Source organism: Pygocentrus nattereri, chromosome 18 (genome assembly GCF_015220715.1).
Source record: "Pygocentrus nattereri isolate fPygNat1 chromosome 18, fPygNat1.pri, whole genome shotgun sequence".
NCBI lineage: Eukaryota > Metazoa > Chordata > Actinopteri > Characiformes > Serrasalmidae > Pygocentrus > Pygocentrus nattereri.
In genome coordinates, this window is record NC_051228.1 from 31036517 (window position 1) to 31058960 (window position 22444).

A 22444-nucleotide genomic window follows, 5' to 3' on the forward strand; every position below is an offset into this window, starting at 1 on the left:
AAATAATTGGTATCAAACTACACCAAGCTTTTTTAATCGTTTGCTTCTGTGGGTAAATACAGTAGACCTGGCTTAGATGTTATTCATTGCTATCTGTTCATATTCATTCATGTTCACACAACTGTAAGGAGAATATTCCCTTTCAGTAAATCACAGCAGAGGCCTGTTGCTGATATTTCATGCCAGAGATGGTAGACAGATGCACTCTGCAGTGCTGGTTTCAATATTGCTGAATTTAAATCACCACCCGATAAAACAAGCACTGTTCAGCATCAGGCTTCGCAATCTAATCTGATAGAGCAGTGAAAGACATGGCACAGGAGATTAGATGGGTGTGTTGTGTAGAATTTGTGGCTTTTATATTATTAGGACCTGTTATGGGCATGTGTTGGGTTCAGGCCTCTGAGGAAAGTAGGTGGTTTTAAAAGCTTGTGTTGTTGCCAGTTTTGTAATGGAGGTGCATGTTCAGCTTATTTCCCTGTCATGTAGCTCACACCGGGGCCATTCTGTCACCATGCTCGTTCCAAGGCTGCAGTCTGCTGCTGGGGTAAACCCATGCTGGCCTTGTGCACTGCAAACAGAGTCATAGGAAGTTGTGCAAGCTGTTTATTTTTTCCTTTCTTCATTTCTTAAAGGAATACTTTTTACTTCTGGACGTAATCCTCTAAAATAAAGTCCTTATTTTGTGTTTATTTCTGCCTGGAAGTTGTATCAGGACAGATATTGTGTTTTGTGTGATGTGGGGTGGAAACAGGATATTACCAGATGATGCCAAGCATGTCAGTAAGGGGCCATGAAGGGTGTGTAGGGCAGTCGTGTCCCTTCTGTCTGGGCCCAGGTTCAGATCTCAAATTAGGCCTCCCAGAGACTGAGGCTAATCAGTTCATCTGTAGCTAAGATGAACACCCAGACAGGTGGGTTCATGTCCTTGCATTGTACAACCCCAATTCCAATGAAGTTGGGATGTTGTGTAAAACATAAATAAAAACAGAATAAAATTATTTGTAAATCCTTTTAAACCTATATTCAACTGAATACACAAAGACAAGATATTTAATGTTCAAACAGTTAAACTTTGTTTTTTGCAAATATTCACTCATTTTGAATTTGATGCCTGCAACACGTTCCAAAGAAGTTGGGACAGGGGCGTGTTTACCACTGTGTTACATCACCTTTCCTTTTAAAAACACTCAATAAGCGTTTGGGAACTGAGGACACTAATTGTTGGAGCTTTGTAGGTGGAGTTCTTTCCCATTCTTGCTTGATGTACAACTTCAGTTGCTCAACAGTCTCCGTTGTCGTATTTTGCGCTTCATAATACGCCACACATTTTCAATGGGAGACAGGTCTGGACTGCAGGCAGGCTTTCACTACAAAGCCATGCTGTTATAACATGTGCAGAATGTGGCTTGGCATTGTCTTGCAGAAATAAGCAGGGATGTCCATGAAAAAGACGTTGCTTGGATGGCAGCATATGTTGCTCCAAAACCTGTATGTACCTTTCAGCATTAATGGAACCTTCACAGATGTACAAGTTACCCATGCCATGGGCACTAACACACCCCCATCACAGATGTGCAAGTTACCCATGCCATGGGCACTGACACACCACCACACCATCACAGATGTTGGCTTTTGAACTTTGCGCTGATAACAATCTGGACAGTCCTTTTCCTCTTTGGCCCGGAGGACACAACGTCCATGATTTCCAAAAACAATTTGAAATGTGGACTCGTCAGACCACAGGACACTTTTCCACTCTGCGTCAGTCCATCTCAGATGAGCTCGGGCCCAGAGAAGCCGGCAGCGTTTCTGGGTGTTGTTGATATCTGGCTTTCGCTTTGCATGGCAGAGTTTTAACTTGCACTTGTAGATGGAGCGACGAACTGTGTTCACTGACAGTGGTTTTCTGAAGTGTTCCTGAGCCCATGTGGTAACATCCATTACAGAATGATGTCAGTTTTTAATGCAGTGCCGCCCGAGGGATGGAAGGTCACGGGCATTCAGTGTTGGTTTTCTGTCTTGCTGCTTACTTACAGAGATTTCTCCAGATTCTCTGAATCTTTTGATGATATTATGGACTGTAGATGATGAAATCCCTAAATTCCTTGCAATTGCACGTTGAGAAACGTTCTTAAACTGGACTACTTGCTCACGCAGTTTTTCACAAAGTGGTGAACCTCGCTCCATCCTTGCTTGTGAACGACTGAGCCTTTCAGGGAAGTTCTCTTTATACCCAATCATGACACTCACCTGTTTCCAATTAACCTGTTCACCTGTGGAATGTTCCAAACAGTTGTTTTTTGAGCATTCCTCAACTTTCCCAGTCTTTTGTTGCCCCTGTCCCAACTTCTTTGGAACGTGTTGCAGGCATCAAATTCAAAATGAGTGAATATTTGCGAAAAACAATAAAGTTTATCCATTTGAACATTAAATATCTTGTCTTTGTAGTGTATTCAATTGAATATAGGCTGAAAAGGATTTGCAAATCATCGTATTCTGTTTTTAGAATGTTTTACACAAAGTCACAACTTCATTGGAATTGGGGTTGTACAAAGAGCAGAGGGGCAGGTAGTGTAGGCTAAACCTTAAATCAGCCATATAAAGACTCATATACACTCTTAAAATATATGGTTCTTTATGGGTTTTTATTGAAGACAATGGTTCTATATAGAACAATTTTATGTAGGGTTCTTTATAGCAAAAACAATGGTTCTTCAATTGTTTAAAGCTTGGCATCATAACAATAGAAGTGTTTCATGTGTTCTTATCCAAAAGGTATGTATAAAAATCTGCAGCACATTCTCCTCTAAAGAACCATTTCACTATGCAAAGAACCCTTTAATCATGCAAATGGTTCTCTGAGGGGTCATGGTTCTAGAACTATGTCTTTACTAAAGATCCTTTGAAGAACCATCATTTTAAGAGTGTAGAGTAGAATTAAAAAGTATCTAGTCAATAAAGCTCCTCAGGTATTCAGTTCCCTATAGAACCTCAGAGCAACTTCATGGTACATCCAGCATCTATCTGCATTGGTACTAAAGTTTCACAGGAAAAATAAAATCAGTAAATAATAAAAAATAAAAACATTTTTACCTGTGCATAAAATGAACAGGCAATTCCATCAAACAGAAAATTCTGTTAAATTACAGTTTTATCAATAAAAAAAAAATTCTTCTAAAATTTTTCAAAAGAGAGAAAAATTGCTATATTTTGCTAGAACCCAACCAACAAAAACAAAAAATGATCTATGAAGAGAACTGATGGAAAAAAATACAAAGATAAGAGATAATTAAGAGAAACTAAAGCCCTGAAGAATTTTTGGTAACCTTGCCCTCAGTAGTACAATTAAAGCAGACTGCATGAAGTAGAATCTCCATCATTACAAATGAACAATAGAATAGATTCATTACACTTCAATGTTACTTTATTGTCTCATTTCATATCTACACACTTTTTTATTTCTAAAAACTGCATGAACTGCAGTGAAACGTCTTAGAACTTTCAGCATCTATCTGCACAGGAATTGAAGTTTGTTATATGCCATTCTTTTTTTTGGGATCCTTTTGGATGAAAGTAAAATCTCAAAAATGAGGCACATTGGCAACAGCAAAGCAGTCCAGGTACTGAACAAATCAAATAAAATCCCCAAAATTGGATTTAGAAATGGAATGTCAATGGCTAAAGTAAAACTAAGTCAAACTTTTCTGGCATATATGCATGAGCAGAAGTTAAAGTATTATCATTTGAAAATACTCTGAAAAGTTCAAATCCATCAAACTTTTACTTAGGTACATGTAACGACTACCTGCCTCTGGCAAAAAAGCTCATAAATGACACAGGCACTGTGTTTGGAGTGATTCCAGAGAGACTAGGTCAGGGCAAAGTCTGTCTCCCTCATAAAATCCTCAGAGAACAGGTTCTGCCCTGAGCGAGAGTGGCCGTTTCTCTATTCGTCCCTTCTTCTGCGCACACAAGAGTTATATACACAGAATAACAGTTTCTCACTTAAGAAATCCCTCTGTCCATGCTGGCGTGGCAGTGCTGACCCTTACACTCAGTAGGAATGCAAATGAATGTGGACAACATTCGAATGGTGTACAATAGAGAGATGAAAAATGACCTCAGCTGGCCTTACACAGCTGCTGCCATCAATTCACCTGCTGCCGCTAGAGCCTCTTCTCTTCTCTGCTCTACTCTTCTCTTCTTTTCTTCTCTTAGACTCTCTTCTCTTCTGCTTTCTTCTCTTTTCTTCTCTTCTCTTCTACTTTTTTCTGTTCTCCTCTCTTCTCTTTCACTTTCTTTGCTTTTCTTCTCTTCCGCTCTCTTTTCTTCTCTTCTCTTCTGCTTTCGTCTCCTTTCTTCTTTTCTGCATTCTTCTCTTTTCTTCTCTTCACTTCCACTTTCTTCTCTTTTCTTCTCTTCCACTCTCCGCTCTTCTCTTCCACTTTCTTCTTTTCTCCACTCTTCTCTTCTCTTCTCTTCCACTCTTTTCTTTTCTCTCTTCTTCACTTCCACTTTCTTCTTTGTTCTTCTCTTCCACTCTCTTCTCTTCCTTTTCTCTTCGCTTCACATCTCTTCTCTTCACTTCCACTTTCTTCTCTTCTACTCTCTTCTCTTCCGCTTTCTTCTCTTTTCTTCTCTTCTTTTCTCATCTCTTCCCTTCCACACTTTTCTTTTCTCCCCTCTTCTCTTCCGCTTTCTTCTCTGTTCTTCTCTTCTGCTTTCTTCTCTTTTCTTCTCTTCCACTCGTTTCTCTTCTCCTCTCTTCTCTTCCGCTTTCTTCTATTTTCTTCTATTCTGCTTTCTTCTCTTCTCTTCCACTCTTTTCTTTTCTCTTCACTTCTCTTCCACTTTCTTCTTTTTTCCACTCTTCTCTTCTCTTCCACTCTTTTCTTTTCTCTCCTCTTCACTTCCACTTTCTTCTTTGTTCTTCTCTTCCTTTTCTCTTCGCTTCACATCTCTTCTCTTCACTTCCACTTTCTTCTCTTCTATTTTCTTCTATTCTGCTTTCTCCTCTTCTCTCCTTTTCTCTTCTCTTCTGTTTTCTTCTCTTCTCTGTCAGCTCCACAGCTAAAGTCAGTGAGTGATTTAAGGTATCTGACAGCTCACAGTGTGAGGGGGAGGGAGGAGGGTCTATTTTTTTAAGCAGTGAAGACTGCTTTGGGGTTTGGTTAATAGCGGAGCGAGTCTGCCAGAGGCAGTGAGGAGAGTTTTCCCGAGTGTGTGTTTGTGTGTATTCTGTGTGATTAAGGTGCTGAGTCATGATGAGTCAGCGCAGCCTAAAGCTGCGAGTGCGTGAGGACAGGGCTCTTTTAACGATCCCCTGCATGCCTGCCCGCCCACTGGTGCTTCCTGCCCAGCCGAGTGCGCATGGGCTCCGACGGAATCTCCTTGGATGGCAAAAATTGAGCGGTCAAGTGGAACATCTCTGCCAGCAAGCCCCTTAAGCCAAACCTCCTGAGCCCAGGCAGAGCTGCACTGTACCAAGGCGTCAGCCACAGGCTGGGACAGTGAATGAGGCAATGTGGAGTGTTAAGATTGCAGAATATAAATTCTAAACAGGATCATCCTGCCTGTGGTTTGTGTTACTTGTTTTTAGCATAAGGAGGAGTTTAAGCTCTTTAGAAATGTATCATTTTAGGTGATATGACATGGTGATTAGAATAAAAAGTGATAAAGAAAATAATATTTCTGAATGGGTCCCACTTACTGTCATGAGGCCATGAGTGCTCCCTCTCTGCACTGTGAAAAAAGAAAGGTCGACAAAGGAGTTGTCTGTGTTGGGATACTTTTTATGTGCGTGTTATGGTGCTCTCTCTCTCTCATGCCCTTGAGCAAGGCACCCAACCCCCAACTGCTCCCCAGGTGCTGTGGATAGGGCTGCCCACTGCTCTGGGCAAGTGTGCACACTGCCCACTAGTATATGTGCTCATTAGTGTGTATGTGGTGTTTCACTGCACGGATGGGCTAAATGCGGAGGTGAAATTCCTCCACTGTGGGACTAATAAGGGTCATTTAAATGTAAAATTGAATAAAAAAAATGTAAATTTCAGAGATTACAGAAATACCTATGAATAGACTAATGATTCAGACTAAATCTGCAGCAGTAGTGTATACCTAACTGAATCTTCATTTGTCTCGCTCCTGGTGATTCTCCTGCAGAGTTTTATTGCAGCTCTAATCAAATCCACCTGATTCTCTGAAGATGAACTGAATGAGCTGTTACATTTGGAGTGTGTAAATAATGACAAACCAATCAATGTAATGGAGCTGTTATCAATAAACACCTTCCTAACCCAATTTAATACATTAATATAGTAATTAGGTGAAAAGATACATGCAGCTCAGGATTCGATTCACAATACTAGGTTCATGATTCTGTATGGTCATGATATTCTGAACAAATTTTAGTGTAGAAAACTGATTCTTATCATCTTGTTGTTTAAGATACCCTTATTAGTCCCACAATGGGGAAATTTCACCTCCACATTTAACCCATCCGTGAAGTGAAACACCACATACACTCTAGTGAGCACACACACACACTAGGGGGCAGTGAGCACACTTGCCCAGAGCGGTGGGCAGCCCAATCCACAGCACCTGGTGAGCAGTTGGGGGTTGGGTGCCTCACTCAAGGATACCTCAGTCATGTGCTGTCGGCTCTGGGGATCGAACCGGTGACCTTCCGGTCACGAGGCTGGTTCCCTAACCTCCAGCCCATGACTGCCCCAACCTCCTGTTGATTGATCTTGCATTGTTACACCCCTAATAAAAAGATAACCATATAATATATATGGTTAAAAGTAAACTATGGCAATCCAATGCGATATTTTGTCACGATTGGCTCCTCCCACTTCATGAGCTTTTTGTTTTGGTCTTCCATGTGCGTTTGTTTTGGTCCAGCCCCCTCGTTTCCTGACTCCACCCCTGATTGTTTCCACCTGTCCTTTGTCAGCCCTGTTGTATTTAAGCCCTGTGTTTGCCCCTTGTACTTGTTGGTCTTTGTATTGGATGTACTGTTGTTTGTTTGCTGCTGTTGTCTGAACTGGTCAGTTGTTTGTTCTGTTTTATTCTGGTTTGTCATGTCTGTCCCCCGATCAATCCATGTTGGATCTATGACCCTGGAACGTTTGGACTATGACCCTGGATTTGTCCATAATAAATCTCGCTTATCTCCACATATGCGTCCGCCTCCTCGCTCCCCGTTACATATTTTAAATCTGCTGCTTAAACAGGGTGTGTTGTGTTGGTTGTTGATTCTATAAATGTTTCTTAGAAACTTTAAAAATACTTCCCTACTTTCTTTGTTTGCCCAGCAACATTACACTAAAGCAAAAGTATACAGTACTGTACAAAAGACCCTTCATATATTTAATTTCCAGTAAAATTAGCCATTAAGTTATTCATTTTTCAGAAGATATTTCTGAGGAGAGAAAAATGTGCAAACCACTTGCTTGAGGAAGAGAAAATCAATTGACAAATGAGGAGTTTCCGAAACTAGAGTTCAAAACTCCAGGTTTAAATCAATAAACATTATAGATAAGATAGAACTAAGATGCCTACAGCCATAAAAAAACCTTGCAGACCACCAAAATTGACCATTATATAAACAGTACCGGAAGCTTTCTAAACCAAGAGAGAGGAGAAAATCTAGCTCCACTTTAGCTTCAGCCAAAGGTGCTTCTGCCCATTCTTCCACTGTGAGAACAACATTATGAGCCTGAAAGGATGAGTAGCTGTCAAGGAGCCCCTACTGAGACAAGAGAATAGAGAAAAAATGAGAAAATTCATAAATTAAACAAAGAAACTGCTGGTGTTCTAAGAAAAACGGACTGAACATGTCAAAGTCCAGCCCTCAGTGTCACTGGACGCAGCTGGGATTGCTTGTATCGTAAGAGACTTCTGACACTGAACTTTGGAGGTGTAGAAAAACATCCCTGCAGGTTTCTTTGCTGAACTGAAAGCAAGTCTGCTGAAATGGATAGAATGTTATCTTCTGTGTCATTTTGTGTTGTGGCTTATTTGGAATAACTTAATTAATGGCTGTTTTGACTGGAAATGAAATAAATGAAGAGCGGTCTCTGACTTTTGCTCAGTACTGTGTATATACAGTATTTCTGTGCAGGTTGTTAGTATGTGTTGGTGCTGGCCGGCTGTGCTGTTTGCCTGAGCTTCAGTCTCTCCCCTGTGCGGTCCACAGCATGGGGCTGCACTGACAAGCCTCTGTTACTCCACTAAAAGCAGGAGAGGCGGATGTCGGGCCGAGCCGCAGTCTGCTCTGAGCTTGATTAAGCTGTCCCCGGGACACCACGGGGGCCTCCTTCTCTCTCCTAAAGCCCTGCTCTGCTGACTCAGAGCTTTGAGGAAGAAACTCTGGATCTTGTGAGGTTTTTCAGAACGTCTTGTTTTGATTGAATATTTTCTTCTTTCTCTTTTGCTGAGCGCCGTTTCTTGTTGTGCTCTGACAGACTGATGCGGTCTGTTTTTATTTTCTCTTCCTTTAGTGTTCATTTGAAAAGACATGCGTGGATGTGAAAATTGTCACATGGTTAAAATGGATGAGCTGTCTGTGTTGGGATACTTGTTATGTGCGTGTTGTGGTGCTCTCTCTCTCTCACCCCCCCCCCCCCCCCCCCCCACCACCACCTCCTCTCTCTCTGTCCACGTGTCATTGGCACATCTTTTGATTAAGAACAGCGTTTTTGAGAGGGCACTTGACGGCGCCCATCTCGCTCTGTTGTTCAGGCTTTAATGAGCTCTTTAAGCACTAAGCCAAGCCCCGATGAGCTGCTCCCTTCTGTAATTACTCTTATCACTGCCATAGAGAGCGCTCAGTATTTATATTCAGTGCCATGCACAGCAAGTGGGCGTGCTGTACGTTTCTATATACATTCAAACAATGCCAGTCCTATGTGCTCATTTCATACGCCACTCTTTCAGCCCAATTATCTGCTCCATGCGAATTAGATGAATGAGTTTGGCAGCGATGGCAGACTCTGCGCTTTGTGAAGACAACATCTGAATCTGCGTGAAAGACTGTGTCAATTTGCCATTTCGGTAAGACAAAGGAGTGAGAGAAAGAAGGGGATGGGTAGAGAGAGAGAGTAGGGGAGTGTGTGGGTGAACGAGAGAGAAAGAGATTGAATGCAAGCGCACTGCCAGGCTGAATACTGTCCCATGTTCTCTGATCTCAGTGCTTATAGAGCTACAGTGTCTCACAGGTGAGGACTCGCTTGTTCTATTCTGAACCAAGTGGATTAAAGAAGCGTCCCACCTTGAAGTTCCACTTCAAATGGTTGAAATGAAATTTGTAAGAACGGAGACGTTTGTGATCGGCGTGACTTTGAGGTGTGTTTAAAAACGTATTGATATAGAATTTTGTCAGCTAACCAGCTGATAATGAAATGCTAATGTTCACATTTTATGCCTTCTCTCTCTCTCTCTCTCTCTCTCTCACACTCTCTCTTTCGCCTTCCCTCTCTCACTTTCTCTATCTCTCACATTTTTGCTCTCTCGCACTTCATTCTTTCTCTCACTCTCTGACTTTTATTTTTTCTCTCTCTCTGACCTCTCTCTGTCTTTCTCTTTCTCTTTCTCTCTCTCTCTCTCTCTCTCTCTCGTTATCTCTCTTTTTGCATCCTCCCTCTAACTCTGTCTGCCCTCCTCTTTCTCTCTCTTTTTGCCTCCTTTTTCTTGGTCTTTCTCTTTCTCTTGGTCTTTTCTGCTCTCCTTCTTTCTTTTTTTAATTCACACTCTCGTTTAATCTTTTGTACAGTTCTGTCTTTCTTTGCTCTCTTATGCTTTCATTTTTTTCACTCTGTTTTTTCTCTCAATCCATATAAGATGCATACATCTCTCTCTCTCTCTCTGCATGTGGGTGGGCGTGGTGTGCTAATACTACAATCAGAGCGTGAAGTCTCTAGTGTTAGTGTGGAGGGAGCGCGTGACAGAATGAGTTCTGATATTAGTCCATTACAGACAGACACTTCAATTAGCCGTGCGCAGGAGGAGACGCAGTGCTGCTCATTTTTCAGCTGAACGAGCAACAAGATGAAGAGACAGTGTTTCACAGCAAAGATACTTTGCAAATGTCACGCCACAAGTGAATTTCATTAGGAATGTTTTTTGCCCTTTTTCCCCCCATCCTGAATACAAAATATGACGCTTGTTGCAAGTAGGAGAACAGAATTGTATCAAGGAAGGTTAAGTGAACGACACTCTTCATCAGTTACACTAGTTTGACGAAGGCTGACATTGAAATTACGTGTCCCTTTCTGGCCACCCTGCAAACACGCAGCAGGCAAAGATCCGCCTCATCACTTTACTTGCAGCTTCCTGGATCTTTTTAGCATATCCATGACGGGTTGCTGCCAAACTTGCTCGGAATCCATTCAGTTTCCTTAAAATGAGAGCTGAAAGGTGTCGGGCTGTGAGTTAACGTTAGCCGTATAAATCACGCAGCCTCTGGTACTCAGTTTGAATGCTAAGGGAATGATGCTTATATTCTCATTACATGACCTATTTGCTTAATTGATCAATCCACATATATCACTAACACACAAAACTGACACTCTAAACTCAGTTTCCCCAACTTTTTCTTCAGTTAGCAAAAGGAAAATTCTTCTGCTAAAAGTTTAGACAACAATCTCTTAAAGCACACAAACTTCAGAACTCAAACAGTTTTGGTATAACAGTAAACAAAAGTTACAAAGCACAATCAACCTCATGCTGTTATGCAAAAAGCTCTGATATTCAAAAGAAACCATAATAAGGGATTGATGGCCCACGGCTGTTGGTTGATTAATGGTTGAAGCACGAGCAACCTTGATTTATGTTTGAAAACATAAAGGAAGACTAGATGAAGTGGCAAAGAAAGAAAAAAAAGATGATGATCATGGAAAAGTGGTCATCAACCATGCTCCTATCTATGGTATGACAATGATAGAAGCTGGACAAAGGAATAGTAGGTGAAGACTTTTGGTCTAGCCTAACCCACAGATCGAATACTGATAAATCCACATTATGCTCTTTTTAGAATGCATTTTTATATTTCTATATTTTTTATACAGAGCCCATGTGTCTAACACAAGGCCTGTGGGCCAAGTCAGGCCCGTGTCACAGTCCTTTTCAACCCGCAAAACTATCTTAATTTTCTATTCTTATTAGTCTGTTTCACACTGAGACTCACTACAGTCCCCAGCATGCACTGCAGCACAGTTTGTGTTCTGACCCCCAACATCAATCTATGAGTCAGCGGTTACACAAAATAAAAACATGCCTGTGTCCAGTTCAGTCAAAATATTCAATGCCTATTTTGCTGTCGCAGTTTTGGCATATTTCAAATAAACAATGGCCTATTAGGGTCACAGCACAATGTTCAGTAAAAATGAAGTAAAAACACAGCTGGTCTACGGATTAGCTGAGATTTTTTTTAATATGGCCTTTCTAACATAGACCCGATGGCCATGTTTGGTCATTTGGTTCACGGTCTGTAGTTTGTAGTTTCAGCGTTTGTAGTTTTAGTGTGTGAGCTATGGAAAAACTAATGGATGTGAATGTGTTTTGAAAGCAGAGTTACATTATGAGCAAAGTTAATGAATTTAGTTTGATTTTTGGAATGTGTGTTTAATGTTTTGAAAAATGAGATAATAGACTCAAAACGTGTTTAAGCAAACAAGGTGTTTAATAGTTGAAAAAAAACCTGTAAAGTGTATTTTGTGCTACATGTAGCCTTTGCACTGAAGAGAAAGGCAGAGACATAGATTTGGAAAGTGGTGACAACATAGCTTAGGCAGGGATTTTGGGGTCCTACCCCCCAAAAAAATCTGATTTTTTCATTGCATTTCCTCAACATCTAATAACAATATTACACCATAATACAATATAGACGCTTTGTACTCTATAAAAAAAAAATTGCACCCCAACCCCCCAAATCTAAAGCACCCACATAGACATGATTGCTGTAAGTGCATATTTCATGACCCAAACCCTGATAACTTCTGCAGTCAAGAGTTAACCCCTGAAATGTCCAGGCCTACTAGCATGCCCAAAGTTTCATTACGCACTTCTATAACCTAAGAATAGCTTGGCCAGTTTGCACTGGAGTCCCTGTAGTTAATGTATAATAAGACTTAGTGTGTAATAAGCCTGGAATTTTAAGGGGTTGAATACCTAATACTTAGCCTACTGTCCTTGATCAATGATGTATGGTGGGTCAGAGGTACGAGTGCTATGTTTGGCTAGCGTTATTTTCTAGCAAAATGACGTGTGAAGTCAATTTGAAAAAACTCATAACTAATTACATTTGCCAAGAAATATAGCCTGACGTCTCCCTTTATGTTCCTAAGTTAAGTGATACTTTTTTGATCCCACAACGGGGGAAATTCCACCTCCGCATTTAACCCATCCGTGAAGTGAAACACCACATACACGCTAGGGGGCAGTGAGCACACTTGCCCGGAGCGGTGGGCAGCCCTATCCATGGAGCCCAGGGAGCAGTTGGGGGTTAGGTGTCTTGCTCAAGGACACCTCAGTCATGGACTGTCGGCCCTGGGAATCGAACCGGCAACCTTCCGGTCACAGGGCCAGATCCCTAACCTCCAGCTCACGACTACCCAGCGCACGTATTGCTAATCCAGACGCCTGAATTGAGGAAATATTGAGGTTCAATCAGTCATCAGAAAATAATGATTAATTGTAATGTTAACTTAAGTAACCCTAGACTGCACACTCTCAGAATAAAGGTACAAAGTTGCCGCTGGGGCAGTACTCCTCTTGTCACTGAGGTTGTACCCTCAAGGGTATGTCTCAGAACCTTTAGCGAGGGAACATAATTGTACCATAATCCATTGAAATTAGATTTTCTAAGTTGTACTGATTCCACACTCCCATCTCGCCTCCAGGCTTTTTATTTTACTGTTCTGCTTTAAAACATTATGTTAGGAAAAGGTACAAATACAAACTTTTCATCTGGAAAAACTTCACAATTGGACCTTACAACCACTGTTGTGCCTTTGACGGGACATTTCCATTGTTTGTACCTTGATGAATGAAAAATGTTCCTGCACATTGCTTTTCTTTTCAGTAGTGTAGCCAAACAGATGAGATATGAAACTGGAGAAATCAAAATAGCAAACTAGACAGAGCACCTGCGATGAACAGGCGTAAATGTGCTCCAGGGAGCTCTCTCCTCTGACTAAACACTGTAGGAAACTCTATTTCTCACCCAGAGGGAACATGGTGGTGTTAACTATTTACAGAGCTGATGGAAATTACAGTACATTTAAATGCATATGCAATTATTAGGCTATTGAAGTAGTAGTGGGGGCAATTTTCTGTAATCAGGAAAGTGGCAGGGGCGTCATGGACATGTAAATGTAAATAAATTACATTCATAATGAAAGGTGCATCTGCAACCTTTATGCTGTTGCAGTGGAATCAGTACATTTGAAGTGTATACAAAGTTTGACTGAGAAAACGTTGTGCTAGCTATGTGGACATTGAGGTCCAGAACCCCCCCCCCCCCCCCAGACTTTTCTCCATTCACTGAATTATGGCCAAACAAATCTGCCAAACTCCGCCCTGTTTTCCAAATCCTCCAATCACTGCTTAGCAACCGCTGCTATCCGCAATTACTTCATTAGCGAGGCTTGTTTGGCCCTAGCGGTGAGACACCGCGGTCCTCGAAGTTTCTGAAGGGCTTTGAGACTCAATGTGGCGTAAAATTCGACGAAACTGCCCAAAGAGCAGTGAAAGGTTCTCAGCTGACCTCAGAGCAGCTGTGGTTCGGTCATAGATTTAACTCTCCGCCCCGTTTCTCTCTATACGAGATGCTGCGCAGCCCAGAGCACCAGAGTGGAAGTCTTCGACTTCTAGAGATGTTCAGGTATGCAGCACAGTTAGGTAACCCTACAAACCCTACAGTTAGGTATATCAGTTTTGTTTGGACTGCTCGCAGTGTTGCTGGCTAAATCTGCCAGCTTTAGTCTAGTCCCGGTGTTGTATTGGAATCAGCCCCCCTTTGACAAACCAGGTCTTGAACAGAAAACAACGGAGCCCCAAGGGGTCGTGGTTAAAAAAAAAGTTCATGACATTGCGTTCCCTCGCAAATGTTTTGCATTCCCTCTTAGAATATATGCTCGTCAGACAGCGAGCAAACAGGACCAGAGGTGCCCAGCACCAGCTCTGTTTTTAGCATAGCTAACGCTAAAAGCTGTTTTCCCAGCTTCGCCAGTCTGTGCTGAGTTTATTCAGCTGTTGTTCTCTACAATCTCTGTGAATGTAGCTTTTACTGTGTGAGGACCCTCGACCCCAGTTTCAGTTTGCGTCACTAACAACATAATCATGTTTGATTTTGAGAATGTCTTTGTCTTTATATTTCAATCCAAGATCAACATCAAATTGTGTCTGACCTTAAGCAAAGCACAGTTTATGCAAGTGAGTGCAAACCGTTGCATCGTAAGGCAAAATATTTGCAAGGGAACGCAATTAATTGTTTATTTACTTATTTATTTAACCACGGCCCCTTAGGGGCCCCGTAGAAAACAACACTGAGCAAGACTGGACCAAGTTAAAGCGAACAGGTCCAAAAAAGAAGGTTGAACGGCCGTGTGTTTTCACCCAGTCCACAATATAAATTCCCCCAAGATAACACGGCAGAAATGCGATTCAGTGATAAATATTATTTTCAAATCGAAGAAACAGTAAACAGATGTTGTGATAAATACTTTTGTACTGTTCGTCGTGAATACAGCTGCCGAACAACCCTTTTCTTTGAACCTAAAAATGACTGTTTCTAAGTAATTCTGGAGCATCTCTACTGGTCCAATAGAGTTCGGATCTAATTTTCACACACTGTAAAAGGCAGGTGCAGCACTCAAATGAGGTAAAATAAATGGAGGTACTTTTATTTTTGCACAGAGACATAATATATAGCGATGATATAGAATTTAAACTAAATTACCTTTTTTTGACCAAACTTGAGTTTCTTGTTAGTTTGTTTGCTAAGGTTCTGTGAAGCTTAGATTAATTTCATTCTTGGATCAGCTCTGATCTTTCTGCTTTGATGGTTCACATTCATGGTCATGGTAATGCATGTAACATGAACACAGGCTAAGTCTTCTCCTGCTGGAAAGTTCTGGGATCTGTGCGTGCTCTAAAATGAAAGGTTTTGTCTGGAGTTCTGTTGGAGAAGCAGAGAATACTCTATGAAAGGAACTTTTTGCCTGTAGCCCACCCTCCTACCAACCCCAGTATCTGGAATACGTGCAGCAAGAGAGCTGAACTGCATGTTTCTTTCTCTCTCTGTCTCTCTCACTCTGTCTGTCTAGGTACCGGCTGTTTGAAGAGCGTCTTGCTTGGTTGGAGAAGGATGAGGGAGGCTTTGATCAGTTCACACAGAGCTACCAGTCGTATGGGGTGCAGATGCAGCTTGGTGGTGGCCTGCTTTTTAGGGAGTGGGCTCCTGGTGCCCACGCTCTCTTTCTGACTGGGGATTTTAGTAAGTACCAGTAATTCTTAGGCAGATCTTTCCAAAATGTTGCTTGCACTACACTCTTACTGGTCACTTTATTAATATGACCACACTGTAGGGTCCACACCTGGTCGTTTCATGTGACTTGCATCTGGACTGTACCCTGATAAGAGTTTAGCCACACACAGTCATACTAATCAAATGTGTCTCTGGCCAGACAGACTCAAATCCAATTGCTATATGGCAGATAATATGCAAATTAGCTTAGATACGACAAACAATTGCATGTGTTCTTCCTCATTTTTCTGTTCTATTCAAAGGAAATGTATTAATTTGCTTTACACAGTTCATTTATTTAAACTGGCAGTCAGTGTTTGCAAGAAGATAGTTGCAAGAATAATAAGCCTCATGTATTAGTGTTTGCTGTCATTACCCAGATGCACTAAAAGTGACAGAACAGAAATCAACACCAATTTTTTTTAAAATTAGTATAAACACATACAATATTTCCTCCCCTAACTCTGTTATCAGATTAACTAGGGCACTGTTAGCTCTCTGTATTTGACTCTATGATGAGCTGCTAGTGAGCAATAAGGAATAAAAGGGAAGAAGTGAATACCCTATTCAATCAGTTCACACCTCTCCACAAAGACAGCCAGGCCAAGATAAAATGGGCTGTTTTTTGATATAAACAATTGTATGTTAACTGCCTGCATTAAAAAAAAAGCATTTAAACACAATAAAAACACTTTGAAATGTTGACCTACTCTCTCACCTTTAAAGACTACAATCCAGGTCACTTCCAGTTTTGTAAATCATACATTTTTCAATCAAACAAATATGGTTCTGAACATTGTGGAAGAAAAATATATGCATAGTTCAATTAAAGGACCTCTAAAACAGGCAGAAATCGAATTATATGGGTGTTGATCACAAGAACGCTGCTGCCTGGACTGCTTTTTGGACTATTCTCAAACCAGCATTGACACTGAGATGTTTAAAAATCCCAGAAATGTTGCTGTGTCTGATACACTTGTACCATCGTTTCTGAACCGAACAACTGAATTGATGTGTTGGTGTGACCACTGTGCTGAGAGTGGCCCCTAACCAGAGGTGTGCTCTAAATCACGAGTTAGACTCGATTTGAACACCAATGACTTAGAATTGGACTTATGATCCAAAAATACTCAATTTGGAGGAAATGAGGAGACGCTTCTGGCTGCAGCTGGACTCTCTACACAGTGGGTTCTTTTTCATGTAAGTGGACTTATTTCCAGGCATAGGCGTTCCAGAACTGCTCCAAAAATATACTTGTTATGGATGTCTAAGTCAAATTTGTGAATAACTGTGTTAATGCTTTGCGCAGTTTTTTTCAAAAGTAAGACAAGTGTGAGAATTTGGATTTGCCTCTGCAAGCTGGAAAGAAATTAAATTTAGATGAGAATTAACAAGGCTTCACTTAGCACTTAAACTCCAGTAAGACTGGAGTAATTTACCAGAACAAGTTAACATTTTTCTTGTGGCAGTTAAACATAAACTGAGCTTGCTCTGTTTGAAAGATTTGAACAGTGTCTGTAGTTAGAAGTGCAGAATTCACCATTTTTTTGATCTCACGCCTGTAAACTTTATTCAGCATGGTTATTTTGGTTTCAGTTATTTGTTATCTAAAGTATTTCAAGCTAGTGGTTGTTTGTAGTGTATGTTCAGCTTCATTGTCATCTGTCACTTGACACATGATTAGACTTGCCACTTGCTTGTACTGACTTGGGTCTTATATTGGAGCTTTAGTGTCTTGACCCTGGACTTGAGTCTCAAGACTTTAGATTTACTTGTTACCTGCAACTCAGTGGTTCATGTTCATCTCTTAGTGTGTGAAATACCCCCTGGTGTTCAGGGAGTCCCATGTTAGTAGGCTGCTCCAGCATTGGCTGGCTGCTAAATCACTTGCCATGGCAGAAATAATGTAGCAAAATTGAAACTGGTCTTGCTCTATTTAAAATATTTGAACAGCTTCTGCAATTACAAGTGCAGAATTCACCATTGTTTTGATCTCTTTCCTGTAAAAGTGTACAGACAGATTGTAAACCTGAAATCTGTATTTATTTCATAGGTATTTCTGATAAATTGGCCTGTGATTGTAGGTATGAGGCAGGTGGACCTTCTAAACAGACAGCTCAAACTGATAAGTTCAAAAGTGTCTAGATACCCTTTCTAAACAGTGGATTTGACTATTTAAGGCACACCAATTGCTGCCCCAGGTGACCAGTTGCATACTGATCCCTAAAACAGAACTAACGGAGCTGTGTAAACATGTTTTGTGGAGTAATGAAACACCATCACATACCTTTAAGATTAAATGGAGTGATGTTTGTGATCCAGACCTAATCGACCACTGTCAGAACCTGACCTCATCGATGCTGTTGTGCCTCGTTGGAATCTAATCCTGGCAGCAACATTTGACATGTAGTAGAAATCCTTCCTGAAGAGTAGAGGCTGTTTATTGCAGGAAAGCAGGAACCAGCTCCTTATTAATATGCTTCATTTTGGAAGAGATGTTGGGATGATGCCTTTTTTGGTATAGTAACGTATACCATCTTTCTCTTGCTTCGTTTAGTGTGAAATCTGTGAATCAAAGTATATGCCATTTATTGTTACCAAGGAAACTGCCTCTCCTTTTAGGCTGCTAACATTTATGATGTGTTCTGCATCTGCTGTTGAGAGAACGCTGCCAGTTTGAAATACAGAGCCTTAATGATGCACAGTCCCATGTGTATCCTATTCAAATTGACCATTTACAGGCCATTGTGTGGTGCTGCCTTATGAGTGTAAAAACTAGAGGATATAGTAAGGTGAAGAAGCCCAACACTCTCTTCACTGAACCTTTTACATTTTGTAGTGCTTGTGATAGAGATTTGATCTCATTACAAAGCAAACCTTACATTGGCTTATTCTCAACATACATATGTGCTGTGATTTTCTTGCACATACTTAAACTCTATATATGTATGTATCTGTAATTCAGATTAAATGAGATATAAATGTATTATAACATCTAAAAAAGCCTAAACTGTAAGCCACTATTTTAATTTAATTATCATTCCAGAATGCTATGCATATGCATATGAAATTTGGTGAACAAGTCTTCCATGAATATAATTGAATGATTTACTACTGTCATCATATCTTCATGAGTATAATGCTGATTTTGCATTTGAGACCTAAACGTTGAGCTCGGCCTTCATTTTGAGTCTGTGCATGTGATGTTAACACAAAGACCCACAAGACCCAACGCCTGACCCAACGCCTGACCCAACGCCTGACCCAACGCCTCTGACTTGTTTTTTTTCTCCAGACTCAGCCATGTTATAAAAAATATTATATAAGGCAGTATTGAGAGATGGTTTTTATTTAATCTATTTATTTAGTTTAATTATTTTTATCTGTCATTTACACCATTAGAAATACCGGTTCTGTGCAGGTACATTTTTCGTTCATCAAGATACAAGCAACGTAAATGTTCCCTCAAACCTGGAGATGAGACGGGATGTGTGGAGTCAATAGAACTTTCTAGAAAATATACTATCAATGGATTATGGTACTGTTTTTTCCCTTGACTAAAGGTACTGAGAATATACACTTAAAAGTAAAGTTGGTGAAGGTTAGCACTTTCTCAGAGTGTAATATGAAGTGCCACCACAACTGAAGTTAACACAATATTACTGGACAGCTTGACCCATTTGGTGGAAAACCATACCTGCTAATTCTATTGTGTCACTTAAAAGATGTCAGTGCTGGCTAGCATTAATTAATATGGGAGAGGGAGGTAGGTCCTCCCCACCCAGAGGGAGTAAAGCCAGTTATGCTCTTTAGGACTCCTGGTGATGGATGGCTGTGGCATCACCAAGGATCAAATTTATGATGTCCTAACAATAGGGTCAATAGTCTTGGTGTAGATGGTGGTGATCTTGAATGACCTTGGTCCAGTATGTTTGGTTGAGCCTGATTCTTTACTGAACATTTGATCCTGCATATGTACCAGAGTTTGAGTGTAGGAGTGCATGTGTGCGTGTACACGGGTGGATACGAGGCACAGAGCAGCATTATGCAGAACAGCTTTGATCCAATGACGTTAGCAAACTTTCCTGTGCTTTTCCTTCCAGCAGCCCTGCAGTCCTGCCTCAGCAAGAGGGAGAGAGAAGGCAAGGGAGTGAGAACAGGGGATAGAGATGGGGGAGAGAGAGAGAGAGAGAGAAGGGAAGATGAGATGGATAAAAAAGCATGATATTACAGTCTCCTGCTCTCACCTCGAGCCTCTTTCTGAACAACATACAGCATAAAGTCCGCTCTGGGGGATCCTGCTAGCCTTTCGTTTGAATCTTCTGTTTTTCTTGTCTTTACCATTTAATATTTCATTGTTCCCCTTTCACTGCCAGTGTTTCTTTTTCTCCTCTAGTGCTTACCTTGTTTGCATGATACCCGTTGGTACCTGTTGCTCCAGGTTTCATACAAGCAGTGAATTTCAATGAAGGTAAAGCCCCCTCGGCCAAGCTAGAGCAGCGTTTAGAGACAAGTCCTCTACCAGTGATCTGCAAGCATGTTCATGTGGACATTTTGGTGCACTCGGCATATCCTGTAAAATCTCAAAAATTCATCATTTTCATGACGTTATACTTTTATAAAGAATATTTAGAGAAATGACAGAGGTTAAACTTAATTGAATTTACCACGATAATGTAAGGTGTCCTTGAAAATGTTGAGGCTGTAGCTTTAGCATTAGTTAGGAAGCAGTTGCTAAGTTAGCCTGGCTGTATTTGCCTTACTGAATAACTGACATTTTAAAATAGGGCAGCAACAATTAGCAGAATAAATCAGTGACAGTGGTATAATTTTGCATTCCATCATTTTTGTAAAGGGGCAGTTTTTATGATTGTGGTTTTACATTGTTGTTATATTTTTGTTCTTTAATGTTCGCTCACTACAGTAACCAGCATGCATTACATAAATAACTACTGGGAATCCCTGTTGTGACAACCAATCCTGACTGCTAGCCTAAGCACTCTCCTTAAGCTAATAAATACAGTCAAGTTTGTTAAAGAAGACCATTTAAAATTACTTAATTTTTTTCAAAATGTCATTTTAGAAACTGCTGTGGCACTACTGTATGATGCAGGTAAGCATGTTTAAAACACATGTAACAATGGTTACAGTTTTCATTTTGGACAGTGATTGAGTAATTGAACCCCTACAGCAAAAATAATATATTAACAATTTCTTCTTTTTTAGATTATAGGTTATTTTGTTTTCTGTTGCATTTTTAACAAACTTTTACATTAAAAAAAACAAGCTATGTTTTACTTACATTTGAGTGACTTCTTTATTTTAATTACAGGGCATATAACAGTGCCATATTATGCTCATATGCATGTTACAAGAAATGTTACATATACTTGTATCAAACAACAATAATTGATTAAAGCCTATTAAATACAATATCAATTGAACTGTCTGCTCTGTCCTCAAAGCAGACACAAGTTGGAACTGCTGCAAGCTTGAACAAACTACAGGACCCCCAGGGGTCTATCTGTTGATTAAAAAAATATATAAATATCTTAGTTTAGTGTGTTACAAATTGCAAATGATATTTATTTTGTATGCTTTTGAAAGGTTGAGCAGAAAAATCACCTTCTTTGTGATAATGGCTACAACACTGATACTTGAGGTGATAGACACAAAAAAGTGTGATCTTTCATATGATGTGTCACAATTTGCACCTCCCAGGCATCCATGTGCTTTTGTTTTGGTTTCAGTCTTCCATGTGCTTTTGTTTACTTGTCAGTGTGCTTTCTTTGTTTTGATTCTTCCCTGTCCTGCCCCCTTGTTTCTTGACTCCGCCCCTGATTGTTTTCCACCTGTGTCATGTTAACCGTCGTTATCCCTGTTGTATTTAAGCCCTGTGTTTTCCCTAGTCTCTCGCTGGTCTTTGTATTGTATTCTCGTGCTGTTTGGTTTATGTTTGAATTGTTTGGTGTTTGTTTATTCTGACCTCCGTTGTTTGTTTACCCTGTGTTTCTTTTGTGATGGCTGTTCCCTGTTCCATCTGTGTTGGCTCTATGACCCTGGACTGTTTTGACCCTGACTATGGATTTGCCCTTAATAAATCTTGCTTATCTCAGCGTATGCGTCCGCCTCGCCATAGCTCCCCAACGTTACATAATGTGTAAACTAAATAGAATTTGAACTCAATAACACACTAAATTAAACTTGCACAGAGTGAAGAAAGTTTCTTATTTTTATCACCAGCAGTGACTGCATGTTCAAATAATGTTATGTCCTGTTTAGAAGGAAGATTGAGCTTTCTGTTTTGCTTTTTGTCAGTTTGCTGCTTATTGATTTCTCCATAGTTCTCACATTTGCAAAGTAGGGTAGTCTGCTAAAGTCATGAGCTACATGCACAGATGGATCCTCTTCCATTTTGGAATTCTTCAAGATCCATTTTCATCGAGGTTATGCTCAGCTTGCACTGTGGTTTTGGTCTTGCTTCATCGCTCTTGAGCACCCACTTTAGTTCAGTAACTGCTGTGTCACTAACTCAACCTGACATGAATGCCTGCATCACTATAGCACTGAAAAAGCACTGACATCTCTTTAGAAAAGACCTACATACCACAGTGTGCCATTTATGCTTAAAAAACAATCAAACAAATGGAAGTAAGGGGTGCTAGTAACATTCTCACCCATGCTTTTAGAGTAGCAAATCCCAATTTTTTAGTGATTAAGCAGGAGAGCAGGGTACAAACCCCTGTTCGGATAGTAGTGTTAACCATGTTGACTGTCTTGGGAAAAATACTAAATAATGCTACTGCCATGAGAAAGACTGTTAATACTTTCTTTCTCTCCAAAACATGATTACACTTTCTTTCTTGATGAGATTGTCTGCCATGACTTAATTTGAGTTTATGCTACCCTTTT

The 22444-nt window shown here is 40.5% G+C and overlaps 1 protein-coding gene across 1 annotated transcript in view; it reads left to right on the forward strand.

The window, feature by feature from the left end:
• gbe1a (glucan (1,4-alpha-), branching enzyme 1a) overlaps nucleotides 1-22444 on the forward strand; it is a 235988-nt gene that overhangs the window by 23410 nt on the left and 190134 nt on the right. Inside the window, exon 2 of the mRNA XM_017681944.2 lies at nucleotides 15333-15502. Within this exon, the coding sequence (XP_017537433.1) occupies nucleotides 15333-15502 (170 nt within the window). The remainder of the gene's footprint in view (nucleotides 1-15332; nucleotides 15503-22444) is intronic.